Raw genomic sequence first — 25,209 nt, forward strand, 5'->3', positions numbered from 1 at the left:
ATCAAGGTACCTTGCTCCAAGGTTTAAAATTCAGGGTGGTAGGAAGACGGGCGTGGACTGGCTGCTGGGCCAGGAGATGAGCTGGTTTGGCAAAGAACCTAACCAGGCAAGTTGTAGGCTGCAGCCCTTAGGCATACTTGAAAGAAGTAACAAGTTACTGAAAATTGTAATTCTAATGAGGCCCATCAGGAAGGGGAGAAGGCAGCCCTGCTGAGAGGCCCACAAAGGGCTTTTAGCAAGGAAAACCTAACCACTGAGCAGGCAGAACTGGGGACACAAAGCCATAGCACTGCGGCTATACCTGCAGCTGTCACCTCCTGCAGAAGTCAGAAGAGTAGTGACTAAGGTGTAGTGAGAGGGGAGATGACTTACGGGCATTAAAGACTGTAAAATGCAACAGCTCCTTGCTGGAGGGTCTTCTCAGATCGGCGGAGAACTGCAGGTATGGTTTCCCCTGCTTTGGCCACGACTCAATTCTGCATCCTTCTCAGGCAGAAGTTGAATGGGTCAGTACCTTGCCCCACAGCTGCACGGCCAATGTCATGAGGACCAAAGGCAGATGTCCTAGCCTGACATACCTTTTCAGGCCCAGGGAGACTCACTCACTCTGGATATAGCAGGGGTCAGCCTAGAGAGCCCTTTGACCCTTGCCTGGGCCCTCTAGTCCTTGTTGCTTTGACAAGTATATGTCCCAGTCTCAGGGCAGCAAATGACAGTGACTGTGGCAGGCAGAGTGGCAAGGCAAAGGGTACAGTAGAGGAAAGAGGAGGTGTCTTCTGATAAAAAGGAAGAGCCAGAGCAGGCAAAAGGCTTTTATAGGGAATTGCAAGGATTTGGATAACTGTTGGTGTGGGAGCCTAGGTTGAGTGACATGACTATAGGAGATGCTCAAAGTGACTGTCCCAGATTCTTAAAATCCAAAAGTGCTCAGCAAAGAAAGAGGTATAAAGACACCATTTGCTTTGGGTCCAGTATCTCAGAGGAAGCTGAGGGAGAGGGCTCACCCCAGGAATTCTGGCATAGCCCTGTGTATTTCCCAGCATGCTCTGCCTCTTGGAACCCCAAAAGTCATCTCACCTATGCCCAGAGCCAGAGCACAGGGCAGCTAAGAATGCTGGATTCTCTGGAGCTCCTCCTTGGCAAGAGTTGTGCTCCCTCCTTCCCTCAGAGTTTGCCCTAGGTCAGAGGGACAACAGGGATCCCCATCTGTGCTCCCTGACACCAGTGCACTGCTCTGCCTCCCCATATCAGACTTTACCTGGGCTTAATCCTGTGTATGAAGGGAGTCGTCAAGAAGGCTTCTGGAACAGTGGAAAAGGGATCCGATGGGCATTTTCCTAAGAGATTTCAGTGAGCTCCATGGGAATAGGCACCCGGCAGCTGCGGGGGGTGGGGGCATGGGGAGGGGTGCCCCATGGACTTGTACATACGGTTATGGGTTTGGGAAGGTTGGACAGTATAGGAAAATGAGAGGGGCACACTGGGTCAGCTTCTCAAGAGCCCCAAGTACCCTTCAGTGAGGTCATGCTGCCATGGCCCCAAGACTCCCCACTGTACTCCCTGTCAGGGCCTGCACAGCTAGGCAAGTGCTAGAGCCTCACCAGAGCCCTGACGCCTTTTGTTCGGAGCCATTCCCCTGGCCCACTGTCTGTCTCGGGTACAACTTGTAATGGTAGTTACTGACTCTGGTAGCAGACAGTTCTTAAATAAAGATGGTTTCCCAACCTGCTGGGGCAGCAGGCATCAGCTGTGGATGTTTTTCTCATCAGGTCAAAGTGTACCTCTTTGACCTGCTGTTAACTCCCAGATACTGTTTTCCGGTCTTCTTTAAAGGCCAAGCTATCTCCTGAATACTTCAGCAAACTGTTTGTCCACCAGTATTGAACCTAAAGTGTGCCACTAACTGCCTTCCCAAACTCAAGCCCAGGACTTCACAGTTCACCCTGCAATCCCTATCTTAAACATGAGGCAGATGGCAGTCAACAGCAGCAGACCAGAACCCAGTTTTGAAATCCACCTATTTCCCTCCACAGTGGCTAAGTGGGGTGAGATGTGTCAAAAGTACGATCTTTCTAAAACAGCAGCAATGGTTAGAGGCTCCTGTGCCATGTGCCTAGGCCAGTGTTCTCCATCTGGGTTACAGATCAGAAAAATTACAAAATGTTAAAAACAAAACAATGCAACACACAAAAAACAAAATAATTAACACACCTAAAAGGTGTTAAAAATTCATGGAAAATATGCATATCTTTCATTTCCATTTTCCATCAATCTTTTTTAAATTAAAAAAAAAATACTATTTGAAAGGCACAACGGCAGAGGGAGAGATGGAGAGACAGAGATCTTCCATTTTCTGGCTCATTCGCCCAAATGACTGCAACAGCTGGGGCTGGACCAGGAGCCAGGAACTCCTAGGTGTCCGACCTGGGTGGCAGGAACTCAAGTACTTGAGTCATCATGCAGTGCCTCTCAGGCGTATCAGGAGAGTCAGACTGAAAGAGGAAGAGCTGGGACTTGAACTGGCACTCCAACACAGGTCTTGAGCATGTTTAACCTGCCGCATTCTAACACCAATCCCTTTCATGAACCTTTTGCAGTTCCCATGTGTGTAGCAACTACAAATGCATTGCTACATACAGCACACAGACCCTGACTTCCAAAAGATATTCACACTAAAAGAAACCATGGTTCCTTGGAGAAAGAGCAGGATTCACATTTGGGACAAGGACATTCTAAAGTGACCCTGAGATAGCTTGAACCAGAAAGCAAGAAATCAGTCAAACAGCACCATAGCAGGACATAACAGCTGGCTTAAAGGGACTTCTATGGCTGGCCAGTGTGGTAGCACAGCAGGTTAAGCCAACACTTGGGATCCCCATAGCCCATATTAGAGTCCTGGCTCAAGTCTTAGCTCCTTTGATTTTGAAATTTATTTATCTATTTGAAAGGCAATGTTACACAAACAAAAATATCTTCCATCTGTTGGTTCACTTTCCAATGGTCACAATAGCTAGTGTTAGGCAAGACCAAACCAAGGAGCCAAAAGCTTCTTCCAGGTATCCAATGTGGGTTCAGAGGCCCAAGAACTTGGGCCACATCTTCTACTGCTTCTTGAGGTATGTTAGTAGGGAGCTGGAATGGACGTAGAACAGCCAGCTTAACCAGTGCCCATAATTGATGCTGGCATTACAGGAAGCAGTCTTACCCATTATGCCACAACTCCCCCTATTCTCTCCCACTTCTGATTCAGCTGCCTGATAATGTGCCTGGAATGGCACATTAAATAGAGGCACTTACATATAAGTACTGGGGTTGATGGGAGTACACGGGAGACATCTGGATAGAGTTCTAGGAACCTGGTTTCAGCATGGACCTGATATTTAGGGAGTGAAACCAGTGGGTGGAAGTTAGCTCTCTTGTGTCTCCATTGGTCTGCCTCTCAAATAACAGAAAAATGATGACAGTAATAGATCCCATATATAATGTGCTGACTAAAAAAAGAAAAAGGAAACTACTGCAACTTCAAAAACAGAAGGTTAAAAGGAAGACTCCTTTAAGGAGAATATGTAAGCTATTAAAGCTATAAATGTAGAAATGATGAACTGAAAGAACTACCAAGTCACAACAAATCCTCAGTGTGTAGTAAGGATCACTGGAGGATGCCAAGGTTCATGTAAAGTTTTTGGAAAACCAGATAATCCCAAAGTAAAACCATACAGGCTGCTCATTTCCATGTGGAAAGGCAGGTCACACACACACACCCTCTTTGGAGAGATCTGGCAGTTACCACCCTAACCAATCAGCCTTATTTCACCAGAATGGGTCAAACTAACATTGTCAGCCTCCCAATGTGACAGTAAGCACATCTCTCTTGTTGAAAATGCTCGTGATTCAGTCCTTACGAAGCCACTCACAAGGAAATAAGATCCTGATGGTGGGACTCTATCCAAGACAATTGGACTAGTTAGACTCTCAGCAAAATAAAGGTCATGAAAAAGAAAATACAAGAAGGGAGGAGGTCTGTTGGAAAAAGAGATCACAGGAGTGACAATTTTCTCAAAAATATCTAACATTTTAGAAATTGAATCTATGGGCCCGGTGTAATAGCGTAGCGGCAAAAGTCCTCACCTTGAACACACCAGGATCCCACATGGGCGCAGTTCTAATCCCGGCTGCTCCGCTTCCCATCCAGCTCCCTGCTTGTGGCCTGGGAAAGAGGATGGCCCAAAGCCTAGGGGCCCTGCACCCGTGTGGGAGACCCAGAGGAGGCTCCTGGTTCCTGTCTTCGGATAGGCTCAGTTCCAGCCACTGTGGCCACTTGGGGAGTGAATTGGCAGAGAGACAGATCTCTGTCTCTCCTCTCTGTTTATCTGACTTGCCAATAAAAATAAATAAATCTTTTTTAAAAAAGTTGAATCTAAGTTTTCTGTAAGACTAGAAAATTTCTTAAGTGTGATAAAGATACTATGGTCAGCTGTGAAAATGTCCGTATTAGGAAATACACACAGGATTCCAGAGTTAACGATCATCATGCAACAGTTCAGCCATAATCAATATCCACCTCGGAAACAATCATGACAAAACGCTTACAGGTGATTCTGGATAAAGGGTCTGTGGAGGTCACTAAACCTTTCAATTTTTCTCAGGCTTTTTTTTCTCTTAGTTAAAAGGAAATCATCAAGATCCTTTTGGCCATAATTTAACCTAAATTACAAGCATCCTCAGGGTTGGGCTCAGGACCTGGATTTCTCAGAAAGTCCAGTGGATGACCCTCACGCACACCTAGACAAGGGCACTGACCTTTGGTTTCTGCAATTGCTACTGCAGCTGAAGACAGGAAGAAAAGCCACCAGGCTCTCGGGATTAGTTCAGTTGGTGGCTAACAAGCCAATCATCAGGCACATGGTGACACCCCAACCCTCGCAACATCCTCCCTTCCCAGTGTGCATTTAGGCTTGGATTTTCAACAGAGGACAACTAGTTACTTTAAGAGATCAATATAACTGACCTTTAAAAGGAACAAGCCTCAGGGCACCAAAAGAGCAAGAAGGAAAGGGACAGCAAGACATGGAACCACCTGGACGACCAGAAGGATCCAGAGCTTTGCTAGGAAATTCAATTTAACATGGAAGTCAGGATTCACCTGGGGAATGCAGGGCAGCCTACTACACATTTGAGACACACGTCAGTCCTGACAACCCGCCTGTGCACAGCCCCACACGGGAAGCAACCTGTTTACCTTCTGAAGAACCTGGGGAAAATGGAAACCAGACTGGTAATTATAAGGTGGCTTAAATGCCAGAAATTTTTAAAAACAAGAAAAAGCTGCTTCTATACAGCTATTGTGAATTTTTTTTATTGAAGAGGGGGAAAATATTTTCACTAGAAAAGCTATTAGTAAATTTTACAGAAACCCACTGTTTGAAACAGAGGTGTGAGGCACACCAGTAAATCATAAAGCAGAGAAAACTGAATGAACTTGGGCTTGGAGGACAGATCCCTTCTTGGGAACAGGCCCGGTGCCAACAGTCAGGTTCCGATGGGCAAGTGCTCAGGAGAGAGATGAGTGAGAAACGACCGCTCACAGCTCCCAGGAGGTTCTCCCCACCCTGTTCCCACTTGTTCTTTGGGTGTTGGGAACCCCTCCCCTTGGGTGACACACTATCAGGCAGCAGGAAAGGGAAGGTGGGTGGGCTTCCAACAGCCAGACCCTCAGGAGTCAGCCTCATGAATACTGGAAGCAGTCAGTGGCCAGAGGTTGGCCTCCAAGCTCTGCAGAGCGCTGCGCTCACCAGCACCCCACCCACCACTCCACTGGTGATTCCTATTCCCACGGCCGATGCCACCTTCTTTTTCCACGATGGGTGATGAGGCATAGAATGGTTTGTCAGATTGACTTCCAGGCCCTCACCTACTAACTTTTGATCATCAGTAAGGGACTGATAGAAATTCAGGTTCACCAAGTTAGGAGGAAGAACCCTCAGCCCAAAATACAGCCTCTTGACAAACTTCAAGTTTTTCAACAGCTGCACGTCACAGCGGTAGGTCCCGGAGTCATACTCCTGAGCAGGCAGAAACTTCACAAAGTAGGAGTGGGCTCGAAAGGGCCTGAAGACCTCATCGTTAGTGGAGATGATGCCCCGCGCAAGTCTCCAGGTGAACCGAAAAGCTTCCTGCCCGACTTCCAGGATCTCTGGACTCAGGCAGCTGAGCTCAAACTGCTCCCCAGTGAGAACAGTGAAGTGGAGCATTCCACAGATCCAGTTGGTCAAACACTCCAGGCGCTGAGATGTACAATTCCTTCTCACTCCATCAGGGCCCACCTCACAGACGGTCTCCTCCTTGTAGCCGAGGCCACAGGTGACAGTACAGGCGGTGGCATTGATGATCACTTTCCCCACAGCTTCTCGCAGCCTTTTGGGGATAGCCAGTGTGTTGGGAGATGTTACTACCAAAGGCAGGCAGGAAACCATCACCAGGCTGCCAAGGGGGAAACTAGTGGCCAAGTTCTTCATGTCTTAGTAGGTTTCATTAACCTCAGGCAGACCCTCCAGGTGTCCCAGTGGAATCCTTTAGCGTATCATAATCTCATGCAAGATGTAGGTACCATCCATAAAACAAAGTCGAGTCCTTAAGGACAGGTAAAACTATAGGTAGAGAAAAGCTCAGAATGTTGTGCTCTCTTACAGTTGTTAGTGACCACATGACTTGTCTTCATTCTTTTCATATCTTTTTAACTAATGTAAATCTTATGGAGACAAAGATAAAAGACTTCAGAAACAGTGAATTTTCAAACCGCTTCAAATGCAGTTAAGTTTCACACTTCTCATCTGCATCCAGCCCTCTCCAAATGTGAGATCCTAGACCAGGAGTAGGAATCGAAAAGGCCTGCAAAATTATCTGGTCTGGCCCTGCCAAGGAAACTGCAGACTGGACTTGAAATTTTATAAAGGTATATAGCAGGGGCTGATTTTGAAGTTGATCACTCTGTATGGCCCCCAAATGATGTACTAAATATGCTAATGCCATTTGGCTCTTAGCAGAAAAAAAGGCTCCAAACCCTCCCACATTACATCTGACCTCAGGAAAAAAACACATTAAGGTCTAAACAAGAGAAAATACAATTTGAACTAAGTTCAAGTTCAGCAAGTTGAATTATTTACTTTGCTCTTAAACCTTTCAGAACAAGGATTAAGGGCGCTAGCACTGCAGTGCAGTATACCACTACCTGCTTTCTATATAAGAGTTCAGTTCAAGTTCCAATTGTTTCCAATCTAGCTCCCTGTTAATGCATATGTAGAGACACCCTACATCAGAGGCCCAAAGTTCCTGACTCCTGGATTTGGCCATGGCAGTCATCTGAGGAGTGAACCAAAGAATGGAAGATGAATCTTTCTCTGTCAAATAAACCAATCTCTAGAAAGAAAAGGGGCCTAGTGCGATACCCTAGTGGTTAAATCCTTGCCTTGCAACTGTTGGGATCCTATGTAGGGAATAAAAAAAGAAAAATAAATATCTTAAAAAAAAGATAAGATTCAGTTCTTTGCCTTTGGACTTACCCTTCAGAATTTCTATTTCCTCCTCTGTAAATTAAGACCTCTGTACTTTGTACAGAAATGCTGGGTGTGAAAATACTATGTGAAGCATGAACCTTGTGAAGATTTTAAATAAAACTCCAAGTTAAAATAAAAAAAAAAGATAGGCCATGATTAAGGCAAACATTCCCACCTCGGGTACTCTTCTTTCCCGTGGGGACCAACAGCATTTTCTGTGTTGGACGATGCACAAGGCTGACTGCTGGCTCAGACAGAGGTTGCTATGACACAGGTATGATGTCACAGGTAGGTTCCCATCATGCAGATTAACACAGGTAGACATTCTTGCAGTGATGAAGATCAGATTCGGATTCTCAAATACCCTATTCATTTGGAAATGAAGTGCACTCAGTGGATTTTAATGCTGCTTAATGCAGAAGAAGAAAAGCTAATAGGAATTTAAGAGTACTTGGACTAAGAAAACTCTGAAAGGCAGGAATCTCTTGGCACGCATTGGTCACCATCAGTGTCTAGAGCTACGGCTCTTTCAGAGAAAACATTAAAATTCCACTCTAGGCTAATTAAAAAAAAAAACAAAATTCTTTTTAAAGACTTATTTTTATTGGAATGTCACATATGTAGAATGGAGAGACTAAGAGATCTACCATCCACTGATTTATTCCCCAAGTAGCTGCAACGGTTGGTGCTGAGCCAATCCAAAGCCAGGAGCCAGGAGCTTCTTCCGGGTCTCCCACACAGGTGCAGGGTCCCAAGACCTTGGGCTGTCCTCAATTGCTTTCCCAGGCCACAAGCAGGGAGCTGGATGGCAAGCGGGGCCATCAGGATTAGAACCGGCACCCATATGGGATCCTGTTGCATGCAAGGCAAGGACTTTAGCCACTAGTTTACTGCACCAGAACCGGGTTAAGTCATCTTAACTGAGACTAATCCTACATGATCTCTTTGGTTAGCAACAACTTTTGCAAAAATCCTTGTTTGTTTACAATCCTGTCTAGATGCAGGAATGCAGGACTCCCTCCTCACTCCTTTCAGCTGTGGATTTCTACACAGAAATGTCTTAACACCACAATAATCTGCATTTTCTGTTGTACAAAAGCAAAGTGGCTGGTTATCAGTGTTTACAAACAAACATTTACACTTGTTGTTTAATAAACATCCAATTTTATTTACAAAGCATTAAAGCTTCAGCAAGAAGTACCCAAGGCTATGTTTCATCTTGTACAAAACTACAGAACATTAAAAAAAACCAAAATGGTATTGAGCGGGGAGTGGGGATGTGACAGAAGGGCAAAGGAAAATATACAGATATTGTACAAATCAAGAAATCCCAACTGGAATAGACAGAAGTTCTTAAGAACTAAAAACATCTTCCAAAAACATAAATAATGATTAGGACCTGCTGCCAGAGGCCATTGCGAAGTTGATTTTCTCAAAAGCCAGTTAGGGAGTGGAAAAGCTTAACATCTAAACCCACAGGCAGAGGAAGCCAAGCTGCTTCCCACAGGAAAATAAGGCAGTTTGCACACACCTGCAGTGCACGGGATGGGGCAACTGGAATGGATAGGAGTTAGTTTGCAAAACAGGACTATGCCTAGTGAGCCACTACCAACTCCAAGCAGCGGACTAATCAGGAAGTTCACAAAATGGGCAGTCAAGCAGAAAGAAGCAGAAAGTAGTGGCATCTGGAAGCACTGGCATTTTGCAACTGACTCAGGAGAACTTTCTTCAATTACTGCATATACCGGCTCTACGACACAGAATGGAACAAAAGTGGCTCATACTGATGGGTTCTACTTTCATTTTTATCCTAACATCTACACGGCAATCAACATGTTTGGCTACCTATAGGAGCCTCCCCCAATGGACAGAGGTTTCATGATTAACATAGGATTGAAAGTCTCCTTCACTCCAGCAAATGCACTTACTGCTCAGCTGAAAGCCCCCTTTGGCAAGGCTACTGAGTCCTTTCTAGACCTGGCTTCCTGACTGGGATTCTCAGAAAATTCCAAACTCCTACCCTAATATACACATCCATCCAATCTTCTACTTTTCATATAAAGAACGGCAGAAGGGTTGGGGAGGGAGCTAAGCAACCTTTCACAGAAAGGAAGTGACTGAAAGTACAATGAGAAAAAGGAGCACAGACACAGCAAGGGAAGGGATGATGATGGGTGAGGACAGATTTCCACCGGTAGTGGTAAAAAACTGGACCTTGGTCTTTGATTTAAACTCTGCTACTGCTGCTTTGATTTTGATGGTTTTACTTAGTCCTTGCATAGGGTCTCCCCCCAGCCCACTCCCCCCCAACCCCAGTAAAAAACTTTGCTGAGAAATACAGTGGTGTGTTTCCATCTTTGGAAACCAGCACAGAAAAAGATCAACTACTGATGATTCTTCACTGGAGAATCTTCAAAACACCATGATTAATGAGAATGAACCAATACGGGAAGAAAACATGCAATGAATAAGGAACCCTGAATCTCTTATTACCCATTGTCTGGAGCAGAATGGGGTGTGGCAGGAGCAGTGGCTGTCTCCTTTTTTCTCCCTTTCTGAAAATTTCAATCTTTCAGGCATTTTTTCTTTTCTGTCCATCATTTGTACCAGTAATGGAAACACAGGAGGTACCTGAAGAGATGGTAATTTTAAAAATGAAGGAGAATCCGTAGCCCAAGTTTTCCTAGGATACAGGTTGCAAAACTTCAGATAAGGACAAATCACCTGGGGACATGCATTGAGGACAGAAAGCAAAACAGGAGATAGAAAAATGGTCAAAAGGATGCTGGAAAAATAGTCAGATGAGCAAATATGTCGTTTCCCCAGTACTGCAACTAAGCCTTGAGATTTAGGTCAAAAATACCTCTATGCGGTATCTTCACAATCCTCATTCCTGAGAGCCTATTTGGACTTACGCTTGAAAGGGAAGGTAGAGGATGTATATTCTTCTTTCATAATTCACTTCTTCATTCAAACGTAAATTCACTCCCTTCCACCTCCAGGGTGGGAGGCAGAGGCCTTTGTTTTAAATTAAAGTCAATCTCAAATGACTGACCACACTGTCCAGAGGCCACATGATGGCAAGGGGAAAGCACGAAGAACTTCAGGGTCTTCATAACAATTCTGAGATCGCTCCTCCTGCTAAAGAAGTCAGACACAAAAAGCAGCAGTTAGCATCAGTCAGCCACGCACAGACAGAAACACTGCTGGATGCTGGCTGGTGCGTTGCACACACACAGGGTTGACAACTTCCCCCATTTAAGAAAAGGTGCGACCACACCAACTCCAAGTACTCTTTGTTGAATTAACAGATCATCCAAATCCCAGCCCACATCCCAAGGCAGCAGGGAAATGAATGATCAGAGGTAGACATTTTCTAAGCTGCTAGTTATTGTCTAAGGTGTTGCCGTATAACATTTCACAATTCAGTGTAGTAAAGGAAATTCTAGGGTATTAAACTTTTCATACTGTAGTCTCATTATTTATCAAATAATTAAAACCCTTTCACAAGTGCACCTGGTCCTCAGGGGACAATCTTCTCACCCTGAATTTATAGGAGAAAATGGTCATGATAATACTGTCTGTATTTCCATGTACCACAGCTCGCTGACAAACACAACCCTAGAGAGTACAATCAAGCAGACAGACACTTCCCTGTTCAATCTCAGAGGGGCATCCTTAAATGGACCGCTGTGAAAATTAACTAGGAAGTGTAAAAAGAAAACAAAGTGAAGAAATCCCTCCCAGATGCCGCTGGATAGGATAGGATCTGCTGTGTGCAGGTGAAATGGTTAGAAAATAATGGCCCAAGTTATGAAGTGAAAGCACCCAGTTATAAAATTTTTCTTTGCATCTGGGTTTTAAAGTTCAGTACAAAATTAAAATCAGCAGCAAAAAGTATCCTTACATTTGCCTGAGAAAAAGATTAACAGATGCAAAGTCTCTACAGGGTTAAAAAAAACCCATATTTAAGCATTTTTTATAGTTCAGGAAAATAATAATCATATTTAAGCATTTTTTATAGCTCAGGAAAATAATTTTTTATAGTTCAGGAAAATAATACTTTTTTCAGACCTCTCAACACAAATCATAAAAATGAACCTCTTGAGATGATAAAAAAATCTTTGGGTGGACACTTGGCACAGTGGCCAAGATGCTCCCAGGGATGCACATATCTCATACACAAGTGCCTGAGTTCAGGGCTCAACCCTGCTTCTGATTCCAGCTTCTTGTAACCCACATGGGTGATCCAAATGGAATTCTAAGCTCCTGAACTCAGCCTGGTCTAGCCCTAGCTGTTGCAACCATTTTTGAGAAGCAAACAAACAGATGGAAGATCTGTTTCTGCCTTAACAAGAACTAAAAAACCATGAACAAATAAATAAATAAATAAATCATGACATGCAAAAACACACACACAAAGGCTCAACATTATACCTCTGTCACCTTCAGGCCAGTCTCACTGTTTCCACAGTTACTATGACAATGTTAGTATTAAGCGATTAAAAAATAATACAATCGCTTCTCGGCTTTTTGGCAAAGATCAAGTGTAAAAAACAATACAAGTTTGCCATGTTAGGTCTAACTCATGATGGCAGAGTATGGTTTGATTATAAGCTAACAGCATCAATCATGGGCACTCGAGATGACTAATGAGATGCCTTACACTGATTATTTGAGACATCCCTCCTCCTCAGATTAGACATGAAATCAGACATAAATGCAAAAATAAGGGAGACAAAGATGTTGAGGCCTGCCAGAGCATGACAGAGGCTTGTGATAAAGCACGGCTCTCCCCATGGAACGCCAAGAGGAATGTACCAGAGGCTGGATGGCAGGGTTCCTGGGCTTCCCGGGACATCCAGTTTTGCCACTCTCCCTAACTGTTGCTGTTGCCACCAAGCTCCAAGCTCTACCAAAGTGTGTCAGCAGCACTGCCTACAGTCCTCCTGAGCACACATCGCAAGCAGGCCCAGCTCCGGACTTGCTCTCAGTACGCTGGAGCTTAATGTGCTCATTTCCACTCAAGAAGAGGCCAGAATCCAAGGCCAGAGAGAAGAGAAGGATGTTGAGATCACACAGGTATGGGATACATGCAATCACAGCTAAGGTAAGAAAAACATCCTGCTACCCTGGGCACTGCTTTGTTTATGCACTGTCATAATTGCCTCATCACCCTGTTCCTGAGAAGGTCCCCTAAGACGTTAAGGTAGAACGCTGAAACAGCCAACATAGTTGCCTCTACTGGAGGCTGACCAACTTAAGTGCCTAACAAGAATAACCAGAAACTAGAACTTTAGTGTGAAGCACCCTGTTACTTCCCAGATGCAAGGCTGAACTTTCAGTGGGTCATTCCCTTACTTATCCTTGTTCGCAACACAAGTGGAATCATCTGCTAACAGGTCCTTGGAAATGGCGGCTACTCCTACCAGACTAGCAGGTTAAAAAGATCAATTGCACAAATACTAAATTGCATATCCTACATACAGATCAAAATTTTACTTTCTTCTATTACTAAGAAAATAAAAAGAGGCTCAGAGTTGTAGTGCAAACAAGTTAAACCACTGCTTGTAATGTCAGCTTTCCATACTGGTCTGAATCCTGGCTGTTTCACTTCTGATCCAGATCCCTGCTAATGCACCTGGGAAAGCAATAGAAGATGGTCCAAAATCCTTGGGCCCCTGCACCTGAAAGAAGACCTGGATGAAGCTCCTAGCTTCAGCCTGTCTCAGTTCTGGCCACTGTGGCCATTAAGCGAGTGGAAGAAGGAAGCAGAACAAGCAGAAGGAAGATCTGTATCTCTCCCTCTCTCTCTAACTGCCTATGTGGAAGACCTGGAAGAGGGTCCTGGCTTTGGATTGGCTCAGCTCTGGCTATTGTGGCCATTTGGGGAGTGAATCAGCAGACGGAAGACCTTCTCTGTCTCTCCTTCTCGCTTTATATCTGACTTTCCAAAAAAATAAATATATCTTTAAAAAGTAACACTGATATACAGTCTTATGAGAGATTAGAGACTAGAAAGCTGTTTCATCAGATTAACTCTCCACCACAATAGTGACTCACGCTTGGACGCTTCTGCAGCAAAGCTCAGAAGCAGCACTGTGGCCGTGCTCCTCACTGAAAAAGCAGTAGAGGATGGCCTCTGGACCCTGCACCTGTGTGGGAAGCCCTGAAGAAGCTCCTGGCTCCGAATGGTTCAGCAACAGTCGCTTCGGCCATTTAGGGAGTGAACCAAGAAGATCAACATCTTTCTCTTTCTCTCCATAAATCCGATCTACCTTTCCAATAAAACTAGGTTTATTTAAACTTCCAAAACAACACTATTCAAACACAAAAGGATTCTAATCTGATATTTTCCAAACATTACACCACTTATCCCAGGTTCACAAGTATCTGACAGGATTGCTCTGCACCTCTCAGTAAAAATTCCTAACCATTTATAAACTAAGTTTCCAAAGGCTTAAGCAGTAAACCACACAGATACTACAGACTCTGTCTTTTTGATGATCTCCTATTTTTAGCTACTGGAGGAAGAACACCCCAAAACCTCATCTTCCTTAACAGGACACCGCCAAACACTTTCTCACTGCTTCTAGACTTCTGAGAGAGATTCATTCACTGCGCACTTGGAGAGAGAGAGAGACAGAGAATCTTATAAGTAAGATGTCAAGGGCGACTTAAAACAAGCTTCTATGTCTGGTACTTCATTGGACATCACCAACCTAGAGCAAATACAGATCAAGCACTGAACTGAACCATGGGTTCTTACCCATTTTTGGATCATGGATTCCTTTAATATGATGAAAGCTATGGATATTTTCATCAGAAAAATCTACAGACTGTTTTGCAGTCATAGAACAACAGATACCCTCCATCCCCGAGTTTTACAGCTGCTGAATTAAGCAAATTCGGTTTAGTTTGCCCCTAGTAGCAACTTAAAATGCAGATTTTTATAACCGGGGGAAAGGAGAGAAGGAAGAAAAGACAATGCTGCAGTTAGATGGAGTCAGGGCTGTACAAAGCAAGGCCACAAAGCAAGCTGGGCAGCGCTCCCAATGTGTCCTTACCTGTCAAGGGCTGGCTGAGCTCCACCTGCACTTGACCCTTCGCTGATCCTTCCAGAGGTAACCCTCTGTCCCCTTTGTAGAGTTTCGGTTTAAATGGAGAATCTTTCTCTTTACCTTTTGATCCTTTAGGCCGGCCTGCTTGCTTCTTCTTGGATTTGCCATCCCCCTTCACACCCAGTAGTGGATGGACTTCTGCAGAAGGACAAACAGGCATGGGAAGGGAGCCACGGCACCGTTCCCATCACCCCGGCCAGAACTGTGTGACCCAATGTGGTGCCTCTGTGTCCCCCAGGCGCTAATACAAGGGTTAAGGCTTACCCTGTTATTTATAAAACTGGACAAGTGGCCAGCCAAAAGGCACATATGGCCTGTGTGGTTCACAGTAACTATAAGTTGAAGAAGTAGCTGCACTTTATCAAACTGAGTAGGAACAGGAACACCCTCCCCATACACACCCCCCTCCCCAAGCAGAAAAGGGATAGTTTTGGAACTTAACAGACAACTGGGAGAAGAATCTTGACCCTACCACTTTATGTTAAGACTCTGAATAAGTCATGAAACATTTCATACATACTCCTAGCCTCAATTCTCTCCTTTTGTAAAGCAGGGGCAACAAAGTGCCAGGAGGTGAAAGTTACAAAACTGTGAATAGAACAGGGCAGATACGATGGACAACATAAGGGTATGTAATCTGTAGTAGCTTAAAAAGAGAGAAAGAAAGAGAGAGCGAGAGAGAGAGGATGCCCAAGAGTAACCGCCCCCCGACACACCCATGTTTATCCATCCTGATATCTGACAACAGAGGTTTCCAGAGGCAGCCAGCAAAAGGAGAGAAGGAAGGGACTACCTGTGTCTGAGTAGTACTTCATTATCTTAAAAAAAAAATCACTTTATGGGAACAAGTGAAAAAGATGAGGGGACTTGAAGTGGGTTGCCTGGTAAGGATGCAGAGGGGCAGGAATGTCCCACTTTAGCAGGACAGAACATACAACCATGACAAAGCTGTAAGCAGGACAGTAAAGACCCATGGGAAAACTTCAAGGTAAAATCTCTTGAGTATAAAATTACCAGTTAACAGGAAGAGGAAAAGGTGGTGGGCAGCAGGGAGAAGAGGCAGCTCTTACCATCATTTGGGACTCCTTGAAGTTCGATGTTGGTTGTTTTGGGTTTCTTCTTGGGCGGCTGGGATCCATCAGCTGAGGACTGCCTCTTCTTCTCTGAACTAGCCCCTTCATCCATCAAGGAGGTTTGGACTGCATCCGGTGGGGGGCCATAGGGATTTTCCTCTGGATCTTCTACCTCAGGGGCAATGGGTAAATATAACAGAGCCTTTGAATCTTCCAGCTCTTCATCACTATTTGGAACAGGATCAGACAAGGGATTGGAAAAAAGAGGAGACAGTTGCTTAAACCGTGAGCCCTTCCTCTAGCACCTATATTAAGCATAAGCAGCTGATATGATCAAGGACTTTAAGATAGTCAAGTTGAATAAAAGGAAACCAAACACCATGATTAACAAACTCAATCACAAAAATAAACAAATGAATTATTTTGGTTTCTGAGAATTGGCTGTCTGTGCTACAGAAGAGGAGATGATTAAAACATATTTTTCCTACACCACAGGCATTCTGTCTTCTGACTCACAATGAGATGGGACTGAGGTGATACACGGGGAACTGGACGATGCAGACTAGGAAGGGGCAGCCAAGCGCCCCCCGCTAGCTCACCTGCTGCAGAAGGCAGCTATGGGGTCCACACTGGTGACATCTACTTCCTCATCTTCTGCAGCATCAGCACCTACAGGACAGAAGCCCAGGAAAGGATTGACAAAGAGTAGAAAATTGCCTCTGACTGGCAGCAAACGATTTTCATGAACTGAAATCCAGGAGAAGCAAAGGAAGAAAAACTATTCACTTCAATTATTTAACAAACAGTGCAGAATTTCCACCACATGCTGGGCTGGTAAGAGAGCAAGGACTGAGAGTGTTGGAAACAGCTCTACCCAGGCCGTCAGCTACAGACTGGTGGTCTCAATTGAATTCCTAAGTGCTAGCTATGTGAGAGTGCTCAGAAAGAACAATCGCTGTGAGAGTCTGAGATGACTTCCCAGAACGGAATCCACCAGTGCCAAGGCAATTCAGAACCCCTGCACCCCTGGAGTCCTTCCTAAAACACACAAGGTCTGTGGGTTATCTACAGCAGGTGAGGCCAGCACTATCAGGCTGGAAGGAACTCACTGCAGTCCCGCCCTCCATTCCTGACACCAACAAGTGGCCCCTGAATCACTGACAAACAACCTGACAGGGCGACTGGGCTGATAGCCACACACACGAACCCCTACTGTGTAGAACACCTTGAGTTAGACAATGGGAGACAGTCAACTTTGTGTGCTAGAGGATTTTAGCTAGGAAGACAATGATCACAGTCATAATTGTAATAGAAAATACTGAGTATTTATTATCGTCTAGGGATCCTCTAAGTGTTTTACGTGAACTAGCTCATCCACTCCCTATCGCCCTAAAATGCAGGTCATATAATTTCCCAGCTCATGAGGAAGTGCAGGTTCACATATTAGAAATAACTATTTTGTGCGAGGCAGTCCGGCTACAGTGCCCACACCCTTGCCCTTCTCACAGAATGACAGAACACATGACACGCTGAGCACTCGGCGCGTGCGGCCGCCCTGCCAGATGCTCCACGTAAATCCCCACTTAACCGTCTGCAATTAGTCAGGAAGTATAAAGTGCAATGTCAAGAGAGCTGCTGGAGCCCTGCTAATGCCCACATAAGCTCTTAGATAATGCCTTTACAAATTAAAACTCTCTACACACTGGGGAAACCGTGTAAGCCCAGAGAAAAGAGTGACATTTTAGATAAGGTGCTGAAACAAATTTACAACTCACATCAAGCTTGCTAAGTGAAGCCATCATTTCTCCTTGAGGAAACATTCGGTGCAATGACCAACATACCTGTCTGTTCAGGCTCACTCTTGTCTTCATCTTCAATGTCAAACTCTGATTCCCTTTCTTCATACTCTACATTTTCATCCAACTCTTTGAAATCTGGTGCGAAGGCACTCCAATTTTCCTATTCCACAAACAATATACACTACTTAATCATATAAGGAAGCAATAACCTATAACAGACATTAACAATGAAACATTCAGAATTTCACAACTAAATCTGGTAGAGAACAGAACTTAAATATCTACAGGTTGTCTTTCTCTTTTTTTGGTGAAGCAATTATGCTGGCACAAACAGGAATTTGGCATTAACCAGGTCTAGAATGCCAACCAGCTAATGGCTGCTTTTCTCCCAGCAGTGTAACACTTGTATAGGTACAAGGCAACCTAGGCAGTTGCCTACAGCTAGGAAGGTTGTCTTGTCTTAGGGCATTTTCTATTTTATTTTAAACATTCCTATTATTACCTACCTAATTTTTCACAGGTAACTACCTTCTCCCATCTTCTTAAGATGTAACTCAAGTAATTTTCTATCAGCATGCTGATTACAAATGTGGGTTTAACGTTGTAATGGAGAAAACAAATATACAAACAAATAAAGTGGAAATGGGCCAATGTTGTGGCCTAGCACCATAAACTACCACCTGCAACGCTGGCATATAGGCACCAGTTCAAATCCTAGCTGCTCTATTTGAGACTCAACTCTCTTCTAGTGTGCCTAGGAAAGTAGTGGAGAATGACCCGTTCAGCCCTACACCCATGTGGGAGACGCGGAAAAAGTTCCTGACTTCAGCTTGGTCCAGCCCGTCATCATGGTCATTTGGGGAGTAACTCAGCAGATGAAAGATCTCTGTCTCTCCTTATGAAAAAGATCTTTCCCTAAGACTCTCCCTCTAACTCTGGTTTTCAAATAAACAAATCTTTACAGCAACAAAAAAAGTTGGAGGCCTGGCCACGATAGCCTAATGGCTAAATCCTTCCCCTGCATGAGCCAAGATTCTATACTGCTGTTGATTCATATCCAGGCTGTTCCACTTCCCATCCAGCTCCCTGCCTGTGGCCTGGGAAAGTAGCAGAGGATGCCCAAAGCCTTGGTACTCTGCATTTGCATGGGAGATATGAAAGAAGCTTCTGGCTCCTGGTTTCAGATAAGTTCAGCTCCAGTCATTGCGGCCACTTGGGGAGTGAATCAGCAGACAAAAGATCTTTCTGTAAAGCTGCTTTTCCAATAAATAAAATAAAATAAATATTTTTTTTAAAAAATGGTGGCATGGCAAGCTAAGCCTCTGACAATGGCACTGGGCATCAGTTCATATCCCACCTGCTCCACTTCTGATCCAGCTACTTGCCAATGGCCTGAGAAAGCAGGGAAGCACTGCTCAAGATTTTTGGTCCCTGCACCTACATGGGAAACCCAGAGGAAGCTTCTGGCTCCCAGCTTCAAACCAGCCCAGCTCTGGCTATTGCAGTCATTTGAGAGTGAAGCAGCAAATGGTAGATTTTCTCTCTCTCTGATTTTCAAGTAAAATGAATAAATCTTTAAAGAAAAAAGTTATAAGTAAAACCAAGATGTAAAACAAAAATTGAGCTGAAAGTAAGAAAAGCAGAAGAAAAATATATCTCAAATAAGTAATAGAAAATACACTAGGGAGGGGTGGGGGGAATCCCAGTACCTACAACTGTGTCACATAATGCAATGTAATTAAAAAAAAAAAAAAAAAAAACAACAAAAGAAAATACACTAGATATTCTTACTAAAAGCACAGCTTGAAACCAAGACCTTACCATTAAAGGGAAACTAGATGCATGGAAACTGGTTAACAAGGCTGCAAGAATGCAAAATAAGGTAATTTTTAGTTTAATATATGTAAAATTCTTTAACAAAAAGGGGTACCTAGTTTCAAAACAAATTAACCAAAGAAAAATACTCACAACTTGATTTTGTGCCCAAATAGAGACGACTCCACTAGAAATGGATGCTATGATGGGTCGCACAGGATGCCACTAAATGCAAGGAAGAAAAGAAAAAAACAGGTCATCAGCACAGACTCACAGCCTTGAGCTCAAGTGAGTAACAATGCACAGCCCTGGACTCACGGCCACGTCCAGGAGCAGCTCTCCTCTCGTCCCGTGGAGAATTTTCACCAGGTTGCCAATGCTCTTCTCCCAGATGTACAGAGCATGCTGCCGGGCAGAGCCTGCCACTATGTACTCCCCGTCACCAGAGAAGCAACACTTCTTCCACGGGGTCCTAGAGGTCAAAAAATAGAGCATGGAGAACAGGCACCCAAGCCCCATCCCTGCACTGTCATCTACTCTTCCAGGTGTGACACATACCTGTTCACCAAGTCCTGCAATTTCTGCATGGGTTCAGGTTCCCCATCTCTTCCACAGGTTAAGATTTCTCTGCCATCATAAACTCTGATTATTCTATCTGCTGTGTTAATCAAGAAGCAACTACAGAAAAAACAGCACCAGAGATTAGAAATGTTTCACATTTCTTATCATTAAGAAAGCACCACAAAGACTAAGAACTGGGAAAAAACTGAGTACAAACCTACAGGCCAGAATATTTGTTCATTTATCTGCCACCTTCCAAATCAAAATAAAATTTGAAGTGAGAATGTTTTATTATACTTCCTTTATGTCCTTGAACACAACAAGCACAAACTGTTAGTATTCTAAGTGAAATGTATGACCTCTAAAATTAGCATGTTGACTACAAAAGCTCTAGTTATATGCATGGAAATACTTTTCTTGTTGGATTGCAAAGTCAGATATACAGAGAAGGAGATGCAGAGAGGAACACCTTCTATCTGTTGATTCACCCCTATGCCACAGCAATGGCCAGAGCTGAGCTGATCTGAAGCTAGAAGCCAGGAGCCTCTTCGGGTCTCTGACATGGGTGCAGAGTCCCAAGGCTTTGGGCCATTCTCAACTGCTTTTCCAAGCCACAGGCAGGGAGGTAGATGAGAAGCAGGGCTGCCAGGATTAGAACCAGCACCTATATGGGATCCTAGAGCATTCAACGTGAGGACTTTAGCCCCTAGGCTACCACGCTGGGCCCGTAAATAGCTTCATTTCTAAAATATGTTCTATATACAATGTATTCTTTTTTCGAGATTTATTTATTTGAAAGTCAAGAGTTACCAATACAGAAATCTTCCATCCACGGGTTCACTCTCAAAATGGCCACACGGCCAGGGCTGGCCAAGTCAGGAGCCAGGAGGTACACCTAGGTCTCTCATGTAGATGCAGAGCCCCAAACACTTGGATCTTCTTCCACTACTTTCCTAAATGCATCAGCAGGGAGTTGAAAATAAAGTGGAGCAGGCAGGACTCAAACCAGAGCCCACATGGAATACTGGCATTTCAGGTGGCAACTTAACTCATTATACTACTTTTTTTGTTTTAACATTTATTGATTTTAAAAGTCAGAGATGGAGAGGAACAGAGAGATCCCCCATCCCAAATACCACTCCCCAAATACCAGGACCAGTGCAGCCAGTGCTGGACCAGGCCAAAGCCAGAGAATCCAGAGCTTCCTCTGGTCTCCCATGTGGGTGGCAGGAACTCAAACTTGGGTCATTTTCCCCTGCTCTGTCCAAGCTATTAGCAGAAAGCTGGACAGTAAGTAGAGCAGCTGACACTCAAATCAATGCCAATATGGGATGCCAACATCACAAGTTGTGGCTTTACCAGCTACATTACAAGGATGACACCCAAAATATTCTTAATCGAGTTAGTAAACTATGTCACTTCCAAATGTCCTATTTTTTTTACTGGAAAGCTTAGAAATCTGTCTAAAAAACAATTCACTTTAGACACCTTTATTTTTGGATGTTTATTTATTTACTTGAAAAGCACAATCGTAGAGAAAGGCAGAGAGAGAAGAGAAAGATCAGAGGTTTGGTAGTTCACGCCTCAAATGCGTGCACCGGCAGGGCTGGCCTAGGCTGTCAGGAGCCAGCAACTCCATCTGGATCTTCCACCTGAGAAGCAGAGCTCTAAATAACTGAACCTCCCAGAATGTGCCTCAGTAGGAAGTAAAAGGATGCAGGAAGTAGTCGTAGGCACTTCAACCTAAGATGTGGGCACTCCAAGTAGTGGCTTAACCTGTGGTGCCACAATGTCCGCCCTCAACGCTTTCTTGCAGACTTCACCAACTAACATGTTCTCAATTCAAGACAATGTTTAGACCGGAACGCAGCAAAGGATGTATGAGCGTTCCTAACAAAATACAATGAATAGCTTTCTTTTCATTTCTGTTCTTGTATCTACTTTTAATTGGGAAACCATAATTATCATAAGCAACATCATAAATTAAAAGGGTCAGAAAGCCTTGTGTGACTCCCTGTTGAGTTATAATATAAACCTGACATCAATTCTGATCACAGTAGCTCATCTTTCTTCCTCAGAGCTTACTACACGCCAGGTATTCTGCTTCTATACACTGACACTTGAACACCTTTTCCATACAGAAATGGTAAGGGCTGGTGTTGTGGCACACAGGCTGCCACTTGAAATAGGCAGCATCCCATGTCAGAGAGCTGATTCAATTCTTGGCGCTCCATTTTCTTTCGTTCTTTTAAGATTTTATTTTTATTGGAGTCAAATGTAGAGAGAAGGAGAGACAGAGAAAGAGCATCCATCTTCTGGCTCACTTCCAAATGACTGCAATGGTCAGATCTGAGCCAATCCGAAGCCAGGAGCCAGGAGCCTCTTCCAGGCAAGGCAAGGACCTTAGCCACTAGGCTACTGCACTGGGCCTGGCATCTCCATTTTCAATCCAGTTCTCTCTGTTAACCTGCCTAGGAAAACAGCAAAAAAAAATCACCAAGTATTTGGGTCCCTAAATACATTTGGGAGACTTGGATGAAGTCTCGGCCTTTGTGGCCATTTGGGGAATGAAATGAAGATGGATGATGATGACGGTGATGCGGCGTGTATGTGTGTCTGTCTTTCCTCTATGATTCTACCTTTCAGTAAATAAATAAATTCTAAAAAAGAAAAGAAAGAGGGCCTAGCGTAATAGCATAGCAACTAAAGTCCTCACCTTGAATGCGCTGGGATCCCATATGGGCGCCAGTTCTAATCCCAGCGGCCCTGCTTCCCATCAGCTCCCTGCTTGTGGACTAGGAAAGCAGTTGAGGACAGCCCAAAGCCTTGGGACCCTGCACCCGCGTGGGAGACCCGGAAGAAGCTCCTGGCTTTGGATTGGTGCATCACCAGCCATTGCGGTCACTTGAGGAGTGAACCATCAGACCAAAGATCTTCCTCTCTGCTATCTCTCCTCTTCTCTGTATATCTGACATTCCAATAAAAAAAAAAATAAAAGAGAGAAAGACAGACAGACAGACAGATAGATAGGGCGGGCCTGATAACCTCCAGGTAAGAAAGATGTGACCTCTGATTCAATGCAGAAGATTTCGTGAATTCATGAACCAACACTACAGATTTTCTAATATCTTTAAAGGGAAAAAATTATACAAGCAAACTGCAAATCTTAATGAATTTCTGCATTCCACTCACTTTTAAAACTGTCCATGAGGACAAGGTCCCACTCACCTCCCCTTCCGGGCAAACTCAATTGACTTTATGGCTGTAGTATTGCTTGTTCCAGTTGTTACTCTGAAGGAAGCAACAAGATCCTGAGAATCTGTTTTTAGGACCAAAATCTAAGTTCAAAGGAGAAAAACAAAAGTTAATATTCTGAAAACTCACAGTAATTAGATTTGGCTTCTGTGAAGTGAGCAGAAACGGGATAAAACTATAAACGTCTAATCTCATACAAACTGTCAACACCATTAAATGATATTTCCTTTCACCTCTTAGGAAAATGGACAGGTTGTGAACTATTCTTAAAATCTAATGCTTAACAGCCAAAACCAGAAGCAATCCAAGCATTTATTAACGGATGAACGGACCAACAAATGTAGTGAATACACAACCTGAGCCCTGAAAAAGAGGGAAATTCTGACCTATGCTACAACATGGGTGAACCCCCAAGACTGCATGCTAAACAAAATAGCACAAGGACAAATATTTAGAAATATGAGATATGGAGAGTAAATAAATTCTCAGATACATGAAGTAAAACGGTGGTTCCAGGTGTTAGAGAAGACCAGGGAATGAGGAATTCCTGGTTCATGAGTTCAGAGTTGCAGTGACAAGACAAAAAGCGTCCTGGAGATAGAGTGGTTCCGGTGGCATAGTATGAGTCTATTTCTCAGCGCCATACAAATGAACATGGGGACAATGGTCACATCTGCATTATACACATCCCACCAGGATTTCTTTAACGCCACTTTCTAAAGCAGCCTAATCATCATGGTATATAACGGAACCATAAACTCTAAACATGGAAAAGAACTTAAAAACAGACTTCTTGTTCTGCAAAAGCACTTCTACAATGCATCCCGAACAAAAGAACCTACACCTTCCCAATATTCTAAAAGGTAAAAATGAAAGAAGAGCTTAGGCCTCAGTAGTATAGCATAAGTTTGGCTAATTATACGACACTTTATAAAAATAGGTAGCAAGACATTTTTATCGGCAGGGTTCCAGATAACATAATTTAAACCTAACTTTAAAGTAATTTTGCAATTTAGTAATAGTCTTTGACTACTCTAAATCCACATAGCAGGAATTATCAAGGGAAGAGAAAGGTTACACTTACTAGAAGAGCCACACTTAGTTCAGGTGTAAAGAAATTCCAAGTGGAGAACAAGGAAACACAAAAATGCACGAGATATCTGAGCTTGGGACTGGTACTGTGGTATAGTCAGTTAAGCCACAGCCTGCAACACTGGCATCCCACAAGCACCTCACTTTATGTCCCCACATCTGATCCAGTTTCCTACTAAAGTGCCCGGGAAGGCAGCAGAGGGGCCCTGCCACCCATGTAGAAAAATCAAGTGGATTTCCACACTCCTGGGCTTCAGCCTGGCCAGTCCAGTCATCTGAGCAGTGAATTAGCACAGGGAAGATCTGTCTGTCTCTGGGGCTGCAACTCTCCCTTTCAAATAAATAAACCTTTAAATTACAAGAAGATTCTTATTTGGCCACCCGCCAGGGATGCAGGCTCACCTTGCCTTTTGCATTTCCTGTGTAGATATATTCCCCTCGCCTATCGAAGGATGCCACCACATTCAAATCGGAGTCATCATCTACTGGCAGAACAACGTGTGTGGAATCTGAAAGGGTCAACATGACAGGAGCAGATTTCATGGGGCACACGAGAACCTTGTTCCTGTTTAAAAATATGAACAGTATATTGGCTGTTGCGTTGATATTGGCAGGCTGATTCCCTGTCCTGTCCACTACTCTCATCAGCTTTCTCAGCTAAAGTAAATTTAAGTAAGAAAAACAGTAATATCTGTCTAGGAGCAAGAAAAAACTCAGTAAAATTACTGGGGCCCTACCTTACCAAAATAAACGTAATAATCATTAAAAATATATATGAAGATGCAACCAACTAGTAAAACATAAGTAGTAAAAAAGCAAAATATTGACTCCAATGATATAAAACATGTTTATTTGTGTGATCTCATATGTATTGAGCCATGAGACATTACAAAAGCTTTATACCTAAAGAAAACTTGACACAAAGAGAACCCAGAGAAAT

The 25,209-nt window shown here is 43.8% G+C and overlaps 2 protein-coding genes across 5 annotated transcripts in view; both read right to left on the reverse strand.

Moving 5' to 3' along the window:
* Positions 1–3,233: 3,233 nt before the first annotated feature.
* Positions 3,234–7,332, reverse strand: TMEM81 (transmembrane protein 81). Of its 2 annotated transcripts, XR_005884473.1 has the most exons (2): positions 5,144–7,332; positions 3,234–3,373 (listed from the first exon to the last, which is right to left on the reverse strand). XR_005884473.1 is itself a non-coding variant. In XM_040985513.1 (1 exon), the coding sequence occupies exon 1, from the start codon at positions 6,513–6,515 to the stop codon at positions 5,745–5,747; it is 771 nt and encodes a 256-aa protein (XP_040841447.1). In that variant the 5' UTR covers positions 6,516–7,332; the 3' UTR covers positions 4,997–5,744. The 2 variants fall into 2 exon arrangements, 1 of the variants encoding a protein (XP_040841447.1); XM_040985513.1 differs by lacking the exon at positions 3,234–3,373 and having other exon boundaries at positions 4,997–7,332.
* The window catches only part of RBBP5 (RB binding protein 5, histone lysine methyltransferase complex subunit), a 32,969-nt gene continuing 12,756 nt past the window's right edge, over positions 4,997–25,209 (reverse strand). The window contains exons 5-15 of one of the 3 annotated variants that reach the window (XM_040985511.1): positions 24,672–24,834; positions 23,151–23,260; positions 19,920–20,039; positions 19,680–19,833; positions 19,515–19,586; positions 17,589–17,706; positions 16,347–16,416; positions 15,745–15,974; positions 14,735–14,812; positions 10,047–10,694; positions 4,997–5,251 (exon numbers count right to left, since the gene is read on the reverse strand). In XM_040985511.1, the coding sequence (XP_040841445.1) occupies positions 10,666–10,694; positions 14,735–14,812; positions 15,745–15,974; positions 16,347–16,416; positions 17,589–17,706; positions 19,515–19,586; positions 19,680–19,833; positions 19,920–20,039; positions 23,151–23,260; positions 24,672–24,834 (1,144 nt within the window). In that variant the 3' untranslated portion in view covers positions 4,997–5,251; positions 10,047–10,665. Of the gene's footprint in view, positions 5,252–9,355; positions 10,695–14,620; positions 14,813–15,744; positions 15,975–16,346; positions 16,417–17,588; positions 17,707–19,514; positions 19,587–19,679; positions 19,834–19,919; positions 20,040–23,150; positions 23,261–24,671; positions 24,835–25,209 lie in introns of those variants that run through there. The other 2 variants (XM_040985509.1, XM_040985510.1) reach the window with 2 other exon arrangements.

Source organism: Ochotona curzoniae, unplaced genomic scaffold (genome assembly GCF_017591425.1).
Source record: "Ochotona curzoniae isolate NIBS_2020 unplaced genomic scaffold, NIBS_Ocur_1.0 contig_430, whole genome shotgun sequence".
Lineage (NCBI taxonomy): Eukaryota > Metazoa > Chordata > Mammalia > Lagomorpha > Ochotonidae > Ochotona > Ochotona curzoniae.